General features: G+C 48.5%; 2 protein-coding genes across 2 annotated transcripts in view; one reads left to right on the plus strand and one right to left on the minus strand.

Annotated features, from left to right (window-relative positions):
- The window catches only part of FHIP1B (FHF complex subunit HOOK interacting protein 1B), a 49,097-nt gene extending 26,462 nt beyond the window's left edge, over positions 1-22,635 (minus strand). The window contains 12 exon segments of the mRNA XM_028501161.1: positions 8,572-8,658; positions 9,031-9,219; positions 11,750-11,912; positions 12,073-12,251; positions 14,789-15,568; positions 16,000-16,163; positions 16,375-16,454; positions 20,427-20,594; positions 20,801-20,887; positions 21,081-21,239; positions 21,607-22,245; positions 22,375-22,635. Of these exon segments, the coding sequence (XP_028356962.1) occupies positions 8,572-8,658; positions 9,031-9,219; positions 11,750-11,912; positions 12,073-12,251; positions 14,789-15,568; positions 16,000-16,163; positions 16,375-16,454; positions 20,427-20,594; positions 20,801-20,887; positions 21,081-21,239; positions 21,607-22,245; positions 22,375-22,512 (2,833 nt within the window). The 5' untranslated portion in view covers positions 22,513-22,635.
- On the plus strand, positions 3,453-8,484 carry C16H11orf42 (chromosome 16 C11orf42 homolog). The gene is made up of 3 exons (XM_007102987.4): positions 3,453-3,764; positions 7,181-7,979; positions 8,243-8,484. The coding sequence occupies exons 1-3, from the start codon at positions 3,693-3,695 to the stop codon at positions 8,371-8,373; spliced, it is 1,002 nt and encodes a 333-aa protein (XP_007103049.1). The 5' UTR covers positions 3,453-3,692; the 3' UTR covers positions 8,374-8,484.
- Positions 22,636-22,641: the final 6 nt, after the last annotated feature.

Here is a 22,641-nt window from a genome sequence, read left to right on the forward strand (position 1 = left end):
GGTCCTCATTAACAAGGAACTAAAGAGATAGCCCAGGAACATGGGGTCTCACCAGGTCCTCATTAACAAGGAACTAAAGAGATAGCCCAGGAGCTCAGTGTGATTTTCAGAGGTGTTAATGCTGAAGCCAAGTGGATGAGGAGGAAATCTACAGTTCTCCTCAACCCAAGTATGGGCTCAGTCATTCTCAAGGCTAATCTTTTTCATGAAAGTTCTAAGTTAAAAAGCCCTCCAGGCAATGATTTTACAGATAATTGTGACAAAATTCTAATCCTAATGGGTCATGAGTCTTTAAGATATACACATCCTTCTCTTAGTGATTCCTCCTCAATAAATCTATCCTGACAAAATAGAGATGTGAACGAAGACGTATGCAGTAAGATATTTATTACAACATTATTATAAAGAAATATAAAGAAATGCGTGACAGTCATGTGTCACACATACACACACACACACACACCATTTTTTGTCTTTCACCTCTGGTACGTGAAAAGGGAAATCATGTGCAGCCGATGTTCAAAAGCGGTGAGTTCTGTCTCCCTCCCACCACAGGAAGCCTCTCTGCTAAGGCACCTTCACTCCATGGTTGTGCACAACTCCCAAGGCAGCTGAGTCCAAAGCTGTACATTGTTCACTGTTAAGCCAAAAGTCCATCCCCTCAGACATTTATATTTTGTTTTGGATTGAGATTGCATACATACCTAGCATGCGGTGTGTTTAGAAGGCTTTTCCGGCACTCTTACTCCTCACAACAACCTGAGAACAATTATAAGCCCATAATCCCTTACCTATAATTACAAAATAAAACATCTCTGAAGAAACAATAGTTTTTTCATAACTTTGACCCAAAATCTGGCCTGACCCGTCATGATCATATTTATACTATTTATCTCACTTAGTGTGAATATTCATACATTTAGCTACAGAAATATTGATGGGTTTGATGACAGGGCACTGCCCTCAATCTCACTGGGGTATTCCTTTATATATCATAAAGGCACAATATTCCCTTTCTAAAATCTTAAAAATTCTGAATTCCAAAACACATCCATCCCAAAAGGTTTCAAATAAGCGATTAGGGACCTGTAGGATTATCCCTGTAGCCTGAGAGAAGTGAAGAGACTTGTTAGGGCTCTTGATCACTCTGAGGTCTTTGCTAGCCAAACTATTCCGTACTGACCTGGAGGCTCTTGCAGAGAGCAGCATGTTCTCTGGATAACAGCCCCTACCTGTTTGTTTCCCTCGTGCTCTCCACTCTGGTCACTCCTCAGATACGCTGATAAGCTGTGCCTTTTTTCCCAGGGAGACCCCAGAACGTGCTACCATGGTGGCAAAACCCATGAACAGGATATGGCCCAAAGAGCCCAGGCCTTGGGCTCATCAGCTCCACCTAGAACTCAGCTGTCATGTGTTTTCCTTCATCAACTTTCAGTCTCAGACTCTGTGAACTGAAAGGAAAAATAGACTTACTTAGAGTAAAGCAGGATGGAATTTAGGGAGCCTAGAGAATCATGGTATTCAGACCACAAAAGACAGAAAACAGAGGTATGGGCTTCTGGTCGAGGAGTTCAACAGTACCCAATTTCCCCTCTATGAACAAAAATCTGAAAGAGAGCCTCATCTGATTTCACCAACAGCTCATCATCCTTGCACCCCTATTTCAACCACCCCCTTCTCATTCTGGACCCCCTTCAGGATATAGATGTGCATCACTCTCTGCCTCTCCCTCAACAGCTCTCAACGTCTCTGTCCTTCTGCATCTGTCTCCTTGCACTTGTTGGTCAGTTTTGCCCCACGTCTGTGTCTCTTGTCCTTGTCTCTGTCTACCTCACTCAGAATTCCTTTCTGAGAGAACAGAGGTGCCAGTTGTACTCTACCAGATGACCTCTCCTTGTCAACAATAACAAAAAATGTGCTAAAGGGGCAGTAGAAGGAAGAGACTTGGTTTCACGTAACAAGAAGCTTGGGGTTTCCGGTTTGGTCTATTGCAGCTCTCCTCTCATCCTGCCCATTTCCTTGTCACCACATTACGTTGTACTTCCACCTGGCGCACACCCCTCCCACCACACTCAGGCGGGCACAAGGAACGTGTTGATCTCTCCTTTCACCAAAAGGATCCACTGGTTAATGGTTAAAGCTGGAATCAGGCAGACGCAGATTTGAATCCCAGATCCGCCATTAACTCACTGTATGCCTTGCACTAATTTATTTAACCTCTCTGAGCCTGTTAATTCACTTGTAAAATGGGGAAATGATAGTTCCTACTTCAAGAAGTTACTAAAAGGATTAACGAAGATAATGCATTCAAAGTGTTTGGAATAGCCCCTAACATATTCAATTTCAACAAATATTTGAATATTAATTCCTCTCCTGGAGCACAGGCCCATGCTCACTTGCCAAACCTTTGCTCAAAGACCTGATACCCAAACTCTCAGCTCTCTAGGAAGACCGCCCCTCTCCTGAGGCCAGTCACCTCTCCTTTCAGAAACTTTTTTGGTAACACTCTCTCCCACCACGGTAGGACCCTTCCCAGTGCTCCATACTCATGCTACCTCAGACAATGGCCCACTTTGTGGGATAACTCTACATGCTGGGCAAGGATAGGGGAGGATGCTCCCCATACACAAGGAGTCTTCGTGGGCACACAGGAGTGTAGTGGGAAAGCAGCTACTAGGAGGACTCTCTAGAGTGGTTCTTCTCCAAGGAAAAACCACTCTTCTTCCCCAGCAAAACACCAGGTTGAGATCTCTGGATGGAGACACAAGTGAAAACCACACATAGATTAGGGCCATAAAGGAAGAGTACCCACTAGATACAAAGCAGCCTTGGAAAGAAAGTAGAGGATGAAGAAAAATTTCCTTAAATTTAGCTGGGTAATTTTGGCTTCCTGAAAGTTCTCTCCAGTTACTAAGGCAACATTATCCCAATTCGATTCTTATCCTCCACATTGTCACCACTCAGCATGGCACCCTCCTACACACACCTGGTTCTCAGTGCAATTGTAACCCACTCATTAATAATGAGTTTCAACCTAGGCTGCACATGAGAATTGCCTGGGGAGCTTTTAGAAATCCTGATGCCCAGGCATACTCCAGACCAATTAAACCAGAATTTCTGGGATTAGGATCCAAGTACCAGTAATTTTTAAAGCTTCCAGGTAATTCCAAAGTATGGCCGAGGTTGAGTGCGACTGCTTTGTTCTCAGTTTACGTCCTGATCTATGCTTCTCCCATGTCCTTCAGGACCCCAATCCAACCTCACAAAGAAGTCATCTGCAACTGACAAGATAGCATAGCAAATTGCTTTAAGGAGGAAAGGCCTGATACGGTTTCCTTAAAGAACTCAGACCAAGAACTACACACACACACACACACACACACACACACACACACACACACACACACACACACACACAGACATATACAAACACACCCTAATGGATACCTGCATCTACCTCCCCTAAAGCAGGAGAATGAATAGGTGACTAAAGAGTATAGACTCAGGTTGTGCGTACAGTGAGGCTATGAAAGTGACTGCCCTCTCCCCACCCAAGGTCCCAACGCCCGGCAGGACCTCTATGACCTCATGCTGTAGTAGGTCAGAGTCCAGGGCCTGGGGCCTCATCTCCATGGGCAGCTTGGGGTTTCTGCAGCAGCTACTGCCCTACCTAACCCCTCCCACACCCCATCATGTTGGTTGGTACCCCTCACCTGCTGACACTGGATGAAGCTGATGCTACCTGGACCCTCATCAAAGATAAGGTAGGTAAAGAGGGCTAAAGAGGAAGTAACAAAGTATGACCTAGATGGGTCTGAGCAGTTTATAAGTTGGAAGGAGTTGGAAGCCTGAAGACAATAATAACTAACATTTACTCAGTGCTGGCTTATGTGTGAGGCACTGCACTAAGTGCTTTGCACAGAGTGTCCCATTTACAATTGCAAAAACAGTAAGAAAGCTTCCTTGAAAGACAATGGATAAGGAGCTATGAGAGCAGAAAAGAGAAGTGCTAAGTCAGGGGTAGACTCAGGAGGTCAGGAAGGCTTCCTGGAGTGAGTACACTCTAGCTTGGCATATAGGAGTTATTCACATGGAGGGAAGAGGAATACCTGGCACATAAAGGGTGCTTAATAAACACCTAATGAGCAAGGGACAGGGTGTGTGTGCGTGAGTGAACAGTGTACTAGTTAAAGGCAGAATATATGCAAAAGCCAAGAGAGAAAAATGTAAATTAGTGAACTACAAATAGTCCTCTAGAACAGGGGTCAAAGAATTAGTGGTGAAAATGAGGAAGAAGAGGTATAGGGGCTGACGGTGAAAGGCCTTTTACGTTTTCTAAAGAACCTGAACTTTACCTTTGACCTCTTCACAGATATTCCCTCCAGCTTAACTTCCACAGAATGAGAAATTTGGGTTTTGAGCCAAATATACAGATTTCCAGGAGCAGGCAGATCTCAGCTCTGAGTTGATGGTGTCCAGAAAATCCCACAAAATCTAGATGGCCAGTAATTTCTGATATTAGAGAATTTAGGGATCAGGTTCTGGTCAGGCTATCTGAAGGAGAGTGAATTTAAAGCATTTGCAGAAAGCAGTCCAAGTTTAAAACAATCATCTTAAAGCAGTACCTACCAAACTCAAAGCAACCTTAATGGCACGTAGCTCCCATTTGCAATAGAGTAGCAGCTCACCACAAAGGTCAGCTACCCAAGGAAGCAGAAAGAGAAGAGCCAAGGTCCTCCCAAGAATGAGAGCAACTAGTTTCAGCAGCGTTAGAGGTTGGTCCTGGACTAGATCAATCAGAATTAGGGTGAAGTAAATGGGGTCTTTAACTCTTAAAAAGCTACACCATCTCTGAGTATCAGAAAAACTCCCTGTCCTATTTAAATGGAAAATTGCCAGGAAAGTCACGGTAGGGACATTCAGGTTAAATCACTGGTAGTATGTGACAAGTTCAAGAAGTAGGACATCTTTGAGTAACCTGGTTTCCTCCTCCAGAACTGATTTACTGGGCACTTTGTAGAAAAACAGAATGTGGCTCAAGGGTTCCCTGTTCAGAATTCAAACCAGCCAAGGTACCTCCAAGAAGATAATCTTCCACCATCACTTTCCTGGGCTACCCAGGGGAGAGCTGAATTTGCAGGCCTCTAAGTCCTCAGAACTTCTACCCAGAAGTGCAGTGGAAGCAGGTAGTGGTCTCAAATGGTGACTGCCAAGAACACGTTCACCCTAGCATAGAGTTGAGTGCTTTATTTTTCCTGCTTTAGGATAACCACTGGGGCCCTCAGGTTAAGAATAAGGGCCTAATAAACTTCCATGGCAAATTCAGGTCTATATTCTGAAACAGAGTTTCCAGCTTAATCACCTTTTAGCAGAAATTTAGACCATAAGAAACATCACACTCCTGTTAGAGGGACCTCTCCTGGAGACGCTCCAGTTCGCATTTGTACAGAATCCTAGGCACCAATGGAGGAGCTAGGCTGGGATTCTGAGGTTATATTTGATGATTATGCTTTCACTGTCATGAGGCAGAGCATTCTATACAAAAATGCTAACCCACCATTGCTCTGCTCTCACCCCTGGAAATCCAGCTGTTCTTCTCAGGGTCCTGTTCTTCAGACCTATGCCCCAACCCAAAAGTTAAAGGTCCCATACCTTAGTGAAACAAAGGAGAAGGAATGATAGGAAATTCTTCCATGCAGATCAACAAAGAGCACCAGTTATTTCCTTGGCTAGGTGACAAGACAGTAGTGACAAGCTATCTCAGCTTGTGTAAAGTCCAGACACAACTAGCTACACCCCTCTTACGCTGGGGAGCAGCACTTCCGAAACAGCTTTACGTAGCAGAAAGCAGATCAACCTTAAGGGACCATTGGTGAATTCTACAAGAAAGCCAGTAAAGTGGGCAACGCCATCAGCAGGGGTACAGACATATGGGATTCGGGGTCTGGCGGAGGGAAGTAGAGCACACAGCATTTTAAGAATAGGACTCTAACATGAAAGGGGCCCAAAGAGGGAACTGTGTATGCTCCTTAGCAGAACACAGAGCCAGAAGTCTCAGCCAACAATATCTTGGATGAGTCAAGATCATACCTAAGTACAATTACTAGAGAGGATCTTACAGGGCTTCCCAGTTGGTCATGAAATTAAATTCTCCAGAACTGGGTTACCAAGCACAAAAAGGCCAGAAGGACAAAACCAAGAGGAACTGTAACCTGTGAAAGCCTACTGGAACTAGCATTACAAAGATGAGGCCTCAAATCCCTAAAAGAACTATCCTCTGCAGCTCGGGCAGAAGGTGTATACTAAGATGTTATAGACGGTGTGGACTTCCAAACCTATTTCTGTGTAACCACTCTTGGTTAATGACATCACCCATCTAACCCTAATCCTTGAGGATGCCTTTTCCCACACCCCTTAAGTGACCAATTTCTACTAATTCTATAACCTAAATACCTTCCCCCATTATTTTAGTTCAGGGCCTCACCATGCCTTGCCTGGAATTTTACAATACTCTTAACTGACTTTTTCTATCTCTCTTTATTTTATGCCTTCCTATTCAGAATTAACTTTCTAAAATGCCTATCTGAATTGTGCCCCTCCTAACCAGTGCCCTTCAAGTGGCTTCCCACTGTCCTCAGGATAAAAGTCCCATCACTCAGCACACACACAAGGCCTTGAATAATCAAGCTCCTGTGTGCTTGTCCCTCTCCACACCCTACACTTAAGTAATATGAAATTATACTTTCCTGACTATGCCCCTCTTGGTTTGTAAGTTCAAGTTTTTTCACTGGCTGTTCCCTCTGCCTGGATTGACCATTCTCCTCCCTGGCTAATTCCTTCAAAGTTAAAGCATTACCACCTAGAAACTATCCTTGATCCTCTTCTAGCAAAGATAAAGGCTGTTAAATCACATCTCATCTGCTCCACAGCTTGCTCTCTGAGCTGTATCAGGACAGGAACAAAGTCTCATTTTTTAATGCATTCCCAGTATCTGGCAGAGTCTGGCACATAGTAGACATTCAGGTTTTGCTAGAGGGGAGAACTGGGAGACAAGCAGGAAGCACAACGGTTTGAGCACATTGTGCAGTGACAGTGGGAGGGTCAAGCTAGAGTAGGCTACCAGGTAACTCCTAACTCTGACCCTAACTCAGTCCCTGACCTATAAACTGGCCACCTGCAGGTAACAGAGGAGCGCTTTGGGCCCAATGTAGTGGCAGTACCTTTCCTGTCAGATGCAGCCTGCTTTGACCTACTGGGTGTGCTAGTGAAACAGTCCCGCCCAGCGCACACCCGCCTGGCTCTGCCAGGTCGGCAGGGCCGGCGGGCACTACAACCAGTGGGGCCACTACCGAACCTCCTGGAGCAGGCAGGCTCTGAAGGTGCCTTTGCCCACTGCACTAGAGAATACTCACCAAATGGCCGGGCAGAGACAGCCTATGAAGAAATGCGACTGTTGGATGGGCAGCCCTGCCGGATCCGCTTACATATGGGTGGCCTGCGCAAGAAGGTGGCCTTCCTGCTGCTGCCACCGGGGCAGGTGAGCCTACAGCAGACTCTTCCCTGGCTCCGAAGCACCCACAGCATCTACGTCATCTACCAGGTCTTCTCCTGCTCCTGGCTACAGCTGGGGCTGCTGCCTACAGCCCGTGAGCCCCAACTGCTCTGGTTACAGCGGTCACTGCCTATTGCCTTCTCCTGCCTCAAGTTTTCACTGCAGCCCAAGGGAGTGCTGGGACCACAGAAGCCCCTGATCAAAGACCCACTGCCCCATGGGGCCAGTTGGGTCAGACCCGACCTCAGCATCATGCCACCTCCGGCGCCCACGTCAGGCCCTGCTGATGTGCCCGAAGCTGCTGATGTGCCCTCACCTGGACCAGCCCCACCTTCACCACCTCCCCAGGAAGGGCCAGAGGGCAGACCACCCAGATTCTCCTACAAGGGCCGAAACCCCTTCCGAAGGGGGCCCCAGATGCTGTCAGGTACTGCTAGGGGAAATGAAGATGAGAGGGATGGGATAAGGTGGAGGGAAAGGGCGTGGGGCGTGCCCCAGGAGTGTGTGGGGCACCCATAACTCCACACTGGACCCTGGTGAAGGGGATGGAGTCGGGGAGCCAGGGGAGGGTGAGATGGAAGCATGGTCCTGGTGAGGGGGTGGGTACAGCACAGAAGACCAGAGGGAGGGACCAGGACGGCAGAAAGACGAGGGCATGAGTCAAGCTGTGGCTATCCCCAACCCGGGCAGAGAACTGGCTCTTCAGCCCCCGAAGCCCCGCACCAGGAGCCCAGGGTGGGGGCCCCGGGGACCCCGAGCGGCACTCCATGTCCCTGCCCCTGCTGCAGGGTCTGTCCTCGGAGTTCGACAGCGACGAATGAAGCTGAGGAGAGAGATGCAGGGGGCCAGGCCCCCAAGATCTGACATAGGGATACTGGTCCCCAATAAACATCAGCTGCTGCTCCCCCAAACCATCCTGGGCCCATGGTGCTTCTTCCTGTAGGAGTCTGGAGGAGGAAAGTCCCAACTTTTTTTCCCCAGGCTTCATGTCCCCCACCCTCTAAAGGCATAAGAAGTACCTCGAAACCTTGGCATCGTGTCCTCGCCAGAGACAAAACACCCTGACCACTTCCCCATCCATGTACAACTCTCTTGGGGCCCCAGCCCTACAGAAAAAGGGTGGGAAAGAAGAATGAGCACAGAATAGAGATTTCCCTTTTATACATATTGCAACAAGTTCTCCAGAAAACATTCATCGGAAATAAATTAAAAAGTCCTCTTGCCACTGCCTCCAAACATAAAAAGGAGCCTACACCCTGGCCCCAACACAGGCCACTCAAGGCCCTGATTGTCCATGGAAGAAAGTTAAGGATTGAGGGGCCCGAAGCCTGAGATGGGAGGGCCAGATCCCTCCTCTGAAGTATCCAACAAGAAAGGCGAGGTGACAGCGTGGGCCTGGGAGATGGCAGCCAACTCCTTGAGAAACTCAGGGAAAATGACTGCACAGTAGACAGCATTCTTGACTCGCAGAGCCTCACCTTGGCGGTCAGGGGCCCCACCCCGGGGGGGTAGGACCGGTGTTGATGCCCCAGGGGAGCCCCCACCTAGGCCAAGTCCTGTGCCGTCTCTCCCAGGCTGAAGAACCATCTGTGCCGCCTGCCGAGCCCTGGTTGGACTGTGTGCATGCCGCAGGAGCAACTCCCCCAGGGACGGCCTCCGGCTCTTCACTGGGAACAAACAGGAGTGTCGTGAAGCTGCTGGCGTCAGGCAAAGTTCCCTGGCCTGGGAGAGGAGATTCCCCTCCCCACGCACCCCGACTCCCCCAGGGGCATGGACCTCTCCACTAGAACTCTTAACACCAAAGTGCTGCCTGCCCGGCCTCCTTCCCTCTACCCAGCCTCCCCACCAGCCAACCATCATGCTCAGTCTTTAAGCAGTCAACCCTTCAGACACTTCATTCCCAGACAAGACCCCTCCCTTCTCCAGGCCCCTTCACCTTGAGGGGTTCTCTTACTGCGCCTCCCTTTCCAATCACTCTTCTACCATCACCAAGCTCTTTCTCCTCAGTCTGCAACATGCCCTTATTCTTGCTGCCCAGCACCCTCCTGTACTAGAGTCAAACATTTCCTCCTTCCCCTGCCTATCTATAACACCTCACCCACACCCCTGCTCCTTCAATACCCACAGGTGCTACATATGCAGTCATAGTTCAGTGACTTTATCAGATCTGTCACACACCACTGTCCCTCCAAGATCTGCTCTCCTGTGCCACCACTTGGCCTTCCACCGATCCTTCTCCTACATCCACCAAAGCCACCCTCCCACTGGCTGTGGCCAGATGACTTCATGTCAGCTTAGACTCAAATGAACCATTTAAAACACTGCCTTCTCTTCTCTAATTTCCTTCCTCCTAGATTGCTGGCTCTGGATCTGTTCTTGGCCCTGTCCAGGACCTAGGGCCTAGACTCTAGGGATCTAGTCTCTAGATCATGATACCATTCCCATTCTCGACCTCTAATAATGGCTACAGAGATATGCTAAACAGATATATTAGATTTGGCGTTCAGAGCCCTTTGCAACCAGGTTCACACACTTCCTCCCACCTCTTCTAGAAACTCTCTACACACTTCCTCCCACCTCTTCTAGAAACTCTCCCTGCTTTGGCATCCACACCTATGTGCTCCTCCTGGAACCCTCCAGGCTCCTTTCATGCCTCTGTAGCCCCTTCTGCCTCAATTTTGCTTTCCTCAATGTTTTCATCCTCGGCCTAATTTCCCCATCCCTACCTCTCCTCTAATTTGCCCTCCACTAACTTCCCATTTTACTGCCCTATCACATTGCATTTTAATAACTTATTCTCATGTCTTCTACCTCATACATTAATCTGTGAGTTTAAGGGCTTGGACTCTGTCTTATTTACCTCTATATCCCTGGGCCCTCCACAGTGAACATAGTACCAGGACTGTGGAAGCAAGAAATAATTCCTGGTACTGGAACATGAGGAAATCATGCTAAGGAACTTCAGCTGGGCCTTCACAGCTATATAATATCCCTTCTGGTACTCTCTTCCCAACCTATACACTTTCCTCCTTAAGCCCCCATCTCACCTCTGCTCTCTTGCTCAGCATATTATTTTGCCTCCTACTTCAATTAGCAAATAAAAGATGACTTCAACTCCCTAAAATTTCCCTCCACACCTCAAAACTCCACTTGTCCATAACATTTCCTCCTTTGATCTCTCCTCATTTGCCTCAAGGGGGAAAAAAACTTTCCTGTGCTCTGGATCCCACTTACTTCCACCACCTTTGGGACATTGCTCCCTCATTTATGACAGTCCTCTAGTCACTATCTAGACTATCAGCTTTTTGAAAGCAAAGATCACATCTTGTACCTCCCTGAGTCCCCTGTATCAAAGACAACACCTAGCACATACGGCAAGCACTCAGATACTTGTTGATGAAAGAACTAAATTTAGAATATCATGGTCATATTTAACTCTTCCTTCTTCCTTATACCCCACAACCACTCACCAAACTCTGCCAGTACTTCCTTCCCATTTCCACCTTTCCAAATTCTTCCTTTCTATTTCCACTATTCTAATTCAAGCCTCACAGGTCACATCTGCATTATGGCAGAAGCCTCCCAATCGCTCTTCTGACTTCATTTTGTCCTATAGCTCCAGTGCAACTAGCACATGAACTAATACACTTCTCTCTCCATTCCCAGATCTAAGAACCTCCAATGGCTTCTCACTGCCTAAAAGTTTACAACCTCTGCCTAGCCCAACTTCTACGCTGAGAACCTTCTGCTCTGACCAAATCTTTCCAACCTTACTACCAACTGTTCTGCCACCTTCCAAATCCCCTGCTCCAACTAAACAGTTCATGCTGTCCCCTGAACAAAAGAATAAAGCCATCACACTCCTTTGCCTACCCAAGTCCTACCCATCTCTCAAGGCCCATGTCAAATGCCATGTCCTTTAGCAAAGCTTTAACAATATCTCAACCTAGAGACTATTCTGTCCCCTTGCCCGTCCCCAGCTTCTAGAGTCGTTTTTGCTGGTACCGTTGGTTTGGCTCTCAGTGGACAGTACTATGTTTTTCCTCTGCCCAGAAACCTGAGGACAAAATCAAGACTCTACTCTCTGCAACTCCCTAGTTCCCGGCACAAGGCTTCAACCTTAATAAGAAACTCAGTTAACATGAGCTAATTAGTTGCCTAGGGAGGACAGGGAGGTGGTGGCAGGGTAGGCCTCACCTAGGGAATCAGATCGGCGGGAAGCAGATCCTGCCGCAGGACCCTCAGTCCAGTCCAACTTGCCACGGGCAATGAGGTACTTCTTGGCTTTGGATAGCAGTGCTGGGAAGTCCTCCTGGGAGGCTGCAAAGCTCTCAATCTTATTCTTCACAGAGCCCAGCACCTATGAAGCACAACTTCATGACATTTCTGGGTGGCTCTAGACTGACATAGTCCTTTCTAGCCCCGCTGGGCCTATTCCCAGCACCCCCCAGGGCCACTCCAGCTGTGGGCCTGGCCCACCATGGAGCCTGGACGCACCCATGCATGCATGCATCGCACACCTGCAGCAGGGACTTGACACTGGGCTGGAAGACCATGTTGGTGTTGAGCAGGAAAGAGCGGAGCAGGGGCTGGGGGTGACAGGCCAGCTGGGCCACCAGCCCCGTCAGCAGGAAGTTGACATAGACGGAATTCTGCAGCATGTTCTCGAGTTTGGCAAAGAGCACAGCCATGAAGGGGCCTGAGGGGGTGGCACAAGGATACAAGGCCTGAACACAATGCACATCACATGCATTCCTCCCCAAAATGAGACCCCCACCACCACCACCACTAGATGAAAATTATTTGTGTCAGAAAATGATGTGCATGTTTAAATATCCTGTGACCACCTATTCTGGAGGAGATAAAATGGCAGACACCACATGGACCCACAAGAGGTCCAGATGCCAGCTTTACCCACATTCTAGCTGAAGGGCCAGACCACAGGCTCTGGAATCAGACAGACTTGGCTCAAATTTTAGCTTTACCGTTTACTAGTTAAGGTACTGGATGAATCAAAACTCTCCAAGCATAGTTTCCTACTTGGTAAAATAAGAAAATACACCCACCTCATAAGGTTATTAAGAGGATCAAAGAGATACTGATACACAGCATTTAGGCCAAAATCTAGCAAATTATAAGTATTCAATAATAACCATAAGCTATATAATATTTCTCAGTTTTAAAAAGCTTCACCCAAGAGGACAACTGAAGAAAGAACAAGTGAGAAAGTGGTTAGACCAAAAGAAGAAATCAGGTTACATACAAGACAGAGGATAACACTAGACCTGAGTCAGAAATAAAGCAAGAAGAAAGCATAGTGAAGGCAAAGACGGTGACTTGACTGGTCAACTTAAAGTTAGGGGAGGAATCTTTGGAGAACCAAAAAAGAAATCAGGTCTGTTCAGGAGCTGGGAACCAAGGTGGTGAAACAGAATCTGCAGGGAAAAAAGAGCTTAGTTCAGGGCCAGAGAAAACTGATTCAGGACAGTCTCTTTGGTGGAAAAGAGGATGGCGGAAGGGATTAGAATGATCTTCTGGGAGAACTGGCCTCAGCTGAGCCAGATCACCAACACTAGGACTGTAGAACCATCACAGTCTGTCTGGGCAGGGATGTGTCAGGGAGAGGGAGTGTGCCTAGGAACTGGCCCCCCTCCCCAGCTCTTCCTCCTCCCCTTCCCCTGCATTGTCCCTGTCCTCCTCAGGGAACTAAGACTTGAGGCAGGAGAACAATGAAAAGCAAGAGACACTGAATCCTGAAAAAGATCCTAGAACATTCTTACTCCACATGCACAGGACTAGCCTTAGCTCTAAAACAACTCTAGCTTAGCAGGGTCCTAAGATATCCCATAACTTTGTCCTTCTCATCTCCGGGGACTTTTTTGCAAGAGAAAAAGCTCAGATGAGTTTAGAAGAAGAAAAAGGACAGAACTTCAATTAACGTTTCAAGAAAGTGGTAAAACCTGCACACCACCTTCTAGTGGTGTAGAGAAGGAAAGAGCAGAGCAAAGGCTAAATAAATGAAAAGATATATTTTCTGTAGTCTGCAAGAGAGAGTTGTCATTACTCCAGAGCAAAAGGCCTGATGCTTTGCAAGGCCCAGTTAGGACATGTACTGATCAATGCATGACAACTTGACTACAAACAACAGGAAGATATGTGGGTACCTTGGTCAACTTGTATCTGCCATGCACCCAAGAGATGATAATCCTAAACTACCACATGCTGAGTTCTCACAATGTACCCGCATCATAGTAAGTGATTGACATGCATCAAAGACAGATGGAATGCTAACTCAAGGTATGTCTAGTCCAAAGCACTATACAGCTTCCCAGAAGTGCCTCCCCACCAATCCCCAGCATGGGGTGTAGAGTAGGGACAAGAGCCAGATGAGGGTTGGGCTGGGTAAAGCTGGCTCTCAAACAAAAACAGAGAGGAGTTAGCCCAGCCACTCAGGCCAGATCTAGCTCCAAGGTCTTTTGGAGAGACCAAAAGAACTTAGCTGGGGGGCTCAGGGCCATGCTTTGTCATTTGCCCTGATAGAGGTATTTCACTGATCTAATTTACCCAGATAGAGGTATTTCACTCTATCTGCTTCAGTTCTTACCACTAACCATAAACCCTTAGAAAGTCTTACTGAGCAGTCAGGGCAACCCACAAGGTGCAAGGATAGGGAACAGGACAAACTTGAAACTGAGCCCTTCTCTAAAGAGGATGGGAGAAAGGAGGCCAGGGCTGAAGAAGAGAAGTATACCAGAGAGCAGACCCTGGGCCACAGAAGAGCTGACAAGAGACCCAACACCCAGACAGATATACTGGTGGGAACAACATGGAACAGCATGATTTATAGGTGCCTCACATACAGGACAGCACGTATGTCTTCCACATGGTTCAGATGTATTACTTTGATTCACCAGGAAACACCAAACACAGAATATCCTGATCACACATCCCAGAAAATGGCCAGACTGAGGAAGAGGAGGAACATGCATAAAGGACAGACATATAAGACTTAGACATAAGTCAATACTCAAACCAGCACAAGCATGGAAGACTACAGACAGACACTGAGACACAAGTATGACATGATATGTATCTGGAGGGGACCCAAGCAAAATGGATGAGGAGCTAGGCAAGTACACAGGAATGACATGGGCAAGAAGTCTCAGAAACCAGCACAAACATGTCGAGAACATGCAAAGAGTACACAAAGGAGAAGACCTCGGCTAAGTAGCTTACCAGTGAAGGGCTGGCTTGGCAGCTGGTTGAGAGTCCGCAAAGGGCTGCTGAGGAAGGGGCCAGGGGGCTCAGGGGGACAGGTGAAGCTTTCGTAGGCCTCCTCCTCCTCAAGAGGTAGTGAAGGCTCTAGAGGGGGCTCTGAGCCAGCGCCCCCATTGCTCAACGCCACCTCCAGCTCCCGGAGCTCCTGCCCAAAGCTCTCTAGTCCTGCCACGCCCTCGGAGGGGCCCTCTAGTAGTGCCCCAGCTCCCTCCTGTGGCACCCGACGAACCTTCTTGGCCCCCTCAGGCCATGGTCCTGGCACCCCATTGAGCTGGGGAGGGAGCAGGTGGCCAGGGCCCTCCCTTGCACCCAGAGCCAGCCCCCCCCTCCCCAGCTCTTCCTCCTCCCCTTCCCCTGCATTGTCCCTGTCCTCCTCAGGCAGTAGGCTGCGTTTCTTAGTCCGGGAGCCAACAGGACTGGGCTCAGGAGGGGGCCGCTCGCCATCATAGGGGGCAGACCAGGTACGGCAGGCTTGGACACAGCGGTCCACACCAAGGCGCGCCTCACGCAGATACTCCAGGTAATTGTCTTCCAGCTCACCGGGCTCCTCCACAGGGCTGGGCCGTCGGCCAGGGCTGGAGGCTGGGGATGCAGCAAGCCCTGGTGAGCGAGGGGCTGGGGCTGGGGACTCGGAGCCACCCAGGCTCTGCTGTCGCAGGAAGAGGGCCAGACGAGATGGCGTGGAGGCCCGGGGTACCGTCACCACAGAAGAGGAGTCAACACTTGGGCTTCCAGGCCCTGCAGAGGGGAAAAAACATAAGAGAGATCAAAGAGCCAGAGGTGCAGGAGGAGGGATGAGACACCTTGGGTACTAAGAAAGAAGGCAATGAAGCAGAAGAAACATGGGACCGACTCAGACAGCTGACTCTCCTCCACCCCTCAAATTAAGCTTTTCCTCATCCACCACCCCCTCCTCATTACCACCACCACCACAAAAACAATGGAAATAGAAGAGTACGACTGGAGTGAAGAAAGGGAACAGCTTTGCTCCAAAGCTAAATTTCTCTGGTGGAGTTAAGGATCCGCCCTACAACACCCCTCATCAACCTCCCCAGAGATGGAATGCCACTCACGGCCACCTCCCGCCTCCCACCTTTTGCTAGGCTCCCCCGGAACCCGGGCCATACCCGTCGTGTCCTCCCTTCTCCCTGCCTCTCTGCTAGGCCCACCTCGTGCCCACGAGGCATGCTCTGGACGAGGTGGGCTGGAGGCACAGTGCCGACAACAGCGTGGGATTAAGGAGAGAAACTTGTCTGCTGCTCGTCCATATAGGTCCACATCACGCACAGCTGGCTTCTGGCTCAGCATCACATGGTTACATGGGACAAGATACCTGGGAAAGACAGCAGAAAAGGGACACAGGATAGGTCAGGAAGGAAGGACAGGGCTTGGGAGAACATCAGTGGAACTATATGGCTAAGCCAGGCTTCGAGAGGACACACACAAGCAACCCCAATGCCACCCATCACCCCAGCAATGCACAAGGCCCTGAGGGCCTGGAGGGTTCCGGATCAGCCATCCCTCAGCCCTGCCCCCACAGGTACCTGAGAACCAGCTGCAGCAGGACATCCTCACAGCTGAGGTTCAGTAGGGTCCTGAAGAGACTCAGAGAGACCATGCAGAGCTGGGGGGGGGGGGGGGGAGGGCGGGGAGTCACCATAAGAGCTCTCTACCCTCCAAGATGTTTACCAAATGGAAACCTCCCCAATCCCAGGCCCAACCAACCTCTCCTGGAGCAACGATGGCACAGGGCCTGGCACAAAACAATCATTCAAATATTAAATAAATGATCACATGATCTTTGTGGTCAAGACTTCATTATTCACAGATAGGAACGAACCACATGTCAGATTTAATGTGTTTCTATAGACCATACACATGTCAGCAAACTGTCTGGCTATATATACCTGGCAGCAGAGATATCAGCAATACATAAATGGAATGAATACCCATGAAGAGACCCCAGGAAATACTGGGACTGAGTGAATGACTAGCAGGAGACAACAGCAACGTGATAACTAAGGGAATGCCTGTCAACAGACTATAGCAGCATAGTAACTGAACGCCTACCAACAAAAAACCAGAGGGAACCTGGAAGAATCCCAGCTGGGAAGTGGGTGGGGCTGTGAACATGGAGTCTGAGTCACCTCTCCAACACCAATGTCTCTCTAAGAAGGTAGGATAAAGAAAAGTTCAAGGGCAGCTGACAGGAAAAGGAAAAAATAGGTGGGTCCAGAACAAGGGAAACCTTTTGTTTTAGAAAAGTAAAAAGGGTGGTTCACCTCTGGCTAGATGAGGAGAAGAGACACATGTAAGCACACCCTCACTCCTATGAATCCCCGAAGCACTTTCTCTATACTTCCCTTACGGCAAGTATACCTTGAGCACCCTGAAAACAACTATTGGGTCTTAGTCCAGGGCACTACCTGCACAGTCTAGGTGCGCATCATTAACTAAATGACTGTGGGGGAATTAAAAGCCAATCATGGGACTTCCCTGGTGGCGCAGTGGTTAAGAATTTGCCTGCCTCTGCAGGGGACACGGGTTCGATCCCTGGTCTGGGAAGATCCCACATGCCGCAGAGCAACTAAGCCCGTGCACCACAACTACTGAGCCTGCACTCTAGAGCCCGCAAGCCACAACTACTGAGCCCACGTGCCACAACTACTGAAACCTGCGTGCCTAGAGCCCGTGCTCCACAACAAAAGAAGCCACCACAATGAGAAGCCCGTGCACCGCAACGAAGGGTAGCCCTCGCTCACCCCTAGAGAAAGCCCACGCACAGCAATGAAGACCCAACACAGTCATAAATAAATAAATAAATACATACATACATTTAAGGAAAAAAACAAAACAAAACCAAACAAAAGCCAATCATGGTGGGAAAGGGATAAGATAGCAGTTCACATTTTAGACAGCATGGATGTTTATGCTAAATGACCATTTTAACTAGCAATGAAAACATTCAGACTTACTGAAAGATTGTGCGGTAGGTAGAAAAAATGGCCCCTCAAAGATGTCCAGGTCCTAATCTCCAGAACCTGTAAGTTACCTTACATGGTAGAAGGGACTCTGCAGGTATGATTAAGATTATTAAAAAATTTAAGATGGGAAAAGTAGCCTGGATTATCCAGATAGGCTCAATTAAATCACACGAGTCTTTAAAAGCCAAGGACCTTTTCTAGCTGGGTCAAAAAGAAGAGAGATTTGAAGCATGAAAGGGACTCGATCCACCACTGATGGCTTTGAAGATGGAAGAAGGGATCACAAGCCAAGGATTTAGCTGGTCTCCAGAAGATGGGAATGGTCCTCAGCTGACAGCCAGCAAGAAAACAGGAGTCTCAGTCCTATATCTACAATTAAGTAAATTCGACCAATGATCCCAATGAGCAAGGCAACGGATTTTCTCCTAGGGCCTCCAGAAAGGATGCAGCCCTGCTGACGCTTTGATTCTAGTGGGGTGAGGTCAGTGTCAGATACATGACCTACAGAACTGTAAGATAATAAATTTGTGTTGCTTTAAGCCACTATGTTTGTGGTAATTTGTTATGACAGCAATAGGAAACTAATACAGATACTCAGGCTAGCTAGCCAGCACGATTCACCTTAAGCCACAAAAGTCAGACTATAGCAGTTACAAAGTCAGGCCAGCAGAATCAAGCTTAAAAGGGCCAAACAGGGGAAAGGAAAGCACCTGCATGTTTAATATGGGCATCCTGAAATCAGAAGAGATTTGGTTCCTCCAAGAACTGAGAGCCAAGAATAAATACCCCAAAACCATGAAAGGCTCCTGAGACCAGGGGACCAAATGCAAGACTAACAGAAATATATGCTAAAGACTAAAGACACTGAGGGAGAATCAAAGAAGTTAGGATAAGATTAAGACAAAAACAAGATGGAGAGAGCCCAATACAGGAAGAAAAAGCAACCCTAGGAAGGAAATCAACATTCCCCATACATGAACAGGACATTCCATGAGGCCAAACAGATTTAAGACCTTGGTCGAGCTTCAGCATAATGAGAAATAAAACTTTTTCAATACCTTTGTAAAATTAAAGCTTTGACATCTCTTCCCTATCGGTTTATGACAATAATTCTTAACCCAAGGCATGTATCATAATTACATTTTGGAATATTATAAAAGTACACATGCCTTGGGCCTACTCCCAAAGATTATAACTCAAGAAATCTAAGGCAGAGCCTAGAATCTATTGTTATGGTTATTGTCATTTTCAAATTTTAACGTGTACGCTTGATTCAGAAACACTGGTCAAATCAGAGTCAGTCTAGAATATCTCATATACACCCTAACATAGCTTCAGAAACCTCAACTATACAAAACATAGCTATCCAGGAACCTTACTTACCTGGAACCCTACCACCAGGTACCGCAGTTATCTAGAACAGTTTTCTAGAACCTTTAGTGATCCAAGAACTTCTATGTTAAACCCAAGGACCCAGAGAACTTCAATTATTTATAATAAAAGAAGGAAACAAAAATGGCTGACGGAGCCAAAATTAATGCCATAAAGTCCATGGCTAAACTAATGCTTTACTCCCCCAGAAAGACTTCAAGTCTTTATGACTTAGAAACAATTTACTCCTATTTTATATACATTTCTATTGCTTAAAATCTAAACGTCTTACCATGGTCTACAAGGCCACACATGATCTGAATTCACCCACCTCTCCTTCCCTTCTCCCCTTAGCTCACTATACCTCGAGCCACACTGGTCTTTCATTTCCTCAAATACATTTCATCTCCTCTTGCCCACTTATGTACTTTGCGTGCATTGCTCCCCCTGCCTAGACTGTTCTTCCACTTGCTCCTCAATAGGCTAACTCCCTCATGACCTTTAGGTCTCAACTCAATGTCACCTCCTCGGAAAGGTTTTTTTGACCACTCTACTGTTTTCTAAGCACCCTGTTGGGTTTTTTATAACAATGACCTCAATTTTCAATTATTTGGGTTATGTGTTTACTTGTCTACCTCTTCTATGAAGGAAGCTCCATGAAGTCAGCAACCACTGCTTACCATTACATCCTCAGTACCGGAGAACAGTATGACATACAGTGAACATTCAATCAAAATGTTCAGGAAGAAGGAACGTAAGTAGGTAGGCGGGCAAATGGGTGCCCCAAGTTATAGCTGTTCAAATACAGCAAATCCAGAGGGAAGAAAAGGTAAACATACTAGTAGCAGCTGGATCACCTATCAAAGCAGACACAAAGCCTGAAGAAGTGATCTCAAGTCACCCACAGCAAGTCACAAAGCGCTACACAGCTAAAGAGAACCTCAGGCCAACGCTACATAACAAGTGTCGCACAATGGCAAAACCTATAGCCATGACGAGCAGCCGAAGTCATCCAGAAAAGGTAACTGTGTCCTAGATTTGTATATTACAAAAGCAGGAGGCCACATTAAAGTTGTACCCCAAACAGTTAAAAGTTTAATACTAGAAAGAAAATGCCACCTAACTTTGAAGTGATTGCTGGAGACAAAGGCCAAAGAAGGGCAGGAACACCCTCCCAGAACAAAGGTCGGAGAGAGAAGATGGCTCACCCCGGTAAGCCAGGACAGAGGTAGGGGCCATACCCGGGAGTTGCTGCCAATACGGGCAACAAGGGTGTCAAGGATGGTGTGGGTGTCATGCCGGTGTAATAGCAGGAATCGCAGGAAGGTACGGAGCAAGGCAGGCTCTGAAATACTCCGTAGGAAAAGTTCCAGATAAGCGGTACTGGCAATCATCTCCTCCACAGAGGTCTAGACAAAGAAAGGGAAAGTTTGGAAATTTAGGGCTTCCCCACACATATGCTAAGCCATTTTCCCTAAGTTCTAAGGAGGTACCAGGAGCAGACAGGGAAAAAGGGAGGAGTACCCAGCCCACTGCCGCCCACATTGGTCCTGGCATTGAGGTTACCACCCCTCAACCTAATCCCTTAATCTGCCTTGCCACCCATGACTCTCACCTTGTGCAGGGCAGGGCCCATGACAGGCACCAGGAACCCATTATGGATATAATCTACCAGCTGCTTTTGCACTAGAGGGTGAGCCACCTGTAAGGGTGCAAGACAGAGGACGGAGGATTTTGAAGGGGACCATTGTCAGGAAGGGAGCAGAATGGTAGAATACAAATAGGCACCCTACCCCCAAGCTGAAAGAAAACCAGAACTCCAGGGAATGCACCCCCTCCCACCCCATCTCCCCAGAATGACCAAAGGCCAGACCTCCTGGGAACCCCAGTCCCACCTGAATGACTGCATTGCAGAACTCTAGGGAACTCATGAAGAGAGCAAGGGATGGCACCCCCAGCCAGTCCTCCCGTCGCAGGCAGTGCCAATCATCTCCTGGAACTTCAATCTTTCGGGGCAGTGAAGAGTACAGGGCACTCAGCCCTGTGGCCAGCACCTGGGGGCCATCCCCAAGGACAGGTTACCAAAGACTCAGACAATATAAAAAAGGGGAACAGGGAACTATTAACCCAGAGTTTTTATGCGAGTAGGGGTAAGAGCTATTACCAGAGCAGATATTTAGTCACCCAAGGGGCCAACACATCACCTGGGAACACTGGCCCATGAAGAGCCTTCATACTTGCCTTATACACCTAAGCCCATGTTCCATCCCCACCCCAACTCCAGGTGCTGCTTTCAAACCCGGGGAGGGCTACTTCCTGAAGGAGAGGGCCCTGGTACATAGTCCCTCCACAGCTCCTGGACAGGAAGGTGCTCTCCAGTGCCTACACCATACCCTACCCCCCATCCCAGGAGGTGCTGACCGGGCAGAAGTAAGAGTGATCCGCGATGTAGCGGCCCACAGTGGGACTTCCAGCTGACAGAGCCATGAGCAGGAGTAGGGCATCACGGGCCTGCTGGCCCAGGGTGCCCTCTCGATGGACAAAAGGTACAAGGCGAGAAAAGAGGAGAAGACGGGGAGCAGCTCCGGGCTCAGGAGGTGGCTGCAGGAAGAACTCGAGCAATGAAGGCTCCCGGGCCAGACACACACACAGCTGGCTGAGAAGTAGCACCAGGCCTTCATCCAGTGCTGGGCTACTGGGCACAGGGCGGCCGCAAGCATCCAGCAAGATCAGCAGAGCCTCACGAACTGGACTATGCCGCAACAGTGGCTGGCGAGCTTCGCTCACTAGCATCTCAAATAGTTTCAGTTGCTCAGCCCGCCGTTCCTCAATCCCATCCCCAAGCTCATCCCACTGAAGCTGCCACGTCAACACACGGGTTAGCAGATCCTCGCGCAGAGCATACTCCAGCAGGGGCCCAGGAGCTGTGGGAGCCGAGGGCACCGCACGATCCTCCGCCAGCAGTGTCAGCATCTGGTAAGTGTGGTTGCACACAGCACTGAGATCGTCGGCTCCCCCAGGAGCTGCCCTAGGGCCTTGCCGCTCCAGAATTCGCACCACCTGGGGAATCAGGACAGATAACAGAAAAAATTTAAGATGATCAGGTGACTAGATGGCAAGGTGAGAGAACAAAGAATGTCAGGACTTGGGCAGCCAGCAGACTGGGACATTTAGCATATATTCTCCTACCTGGGACCAGTGATTCTTGAAGACCATGAGGCAGGTCTCAGGGTCAGCCATGACAGGAGTCTGCAGACTGGCCCCTTGTGGTACACGATGCCCAGGGCCCCGGGAGGCCAGTCTGCTCAGCCAGTTCATCCTCTCCATGAGGTAGGCCGGGCAGGGCCAGTGGCCAGAGGGCCACACTCTGAGAATTTGCCAGCCAGAGGCTTTCTCTACTTGTGTCTCTAGTCTGCTTCATCCGGTCTGTAGGAGCCAGTAACTGTCCATGGAGCC

The sequence above is a fragment of the Physeter macrocephalus genome, chromosome 16 (genome assembly GCF_002837175.3).
Source record: "Physeter macrocephalus isolate SW-GA chromosome 16, ASM283717v5, whole genome shotgun sequence".
Classification (NCBI taxonomy): Eukaryota; Metazoa; Chordata; class Mammalia; order Artiodactyla; family Physeteridae; genus Physeter; species Physeter macrocephalus.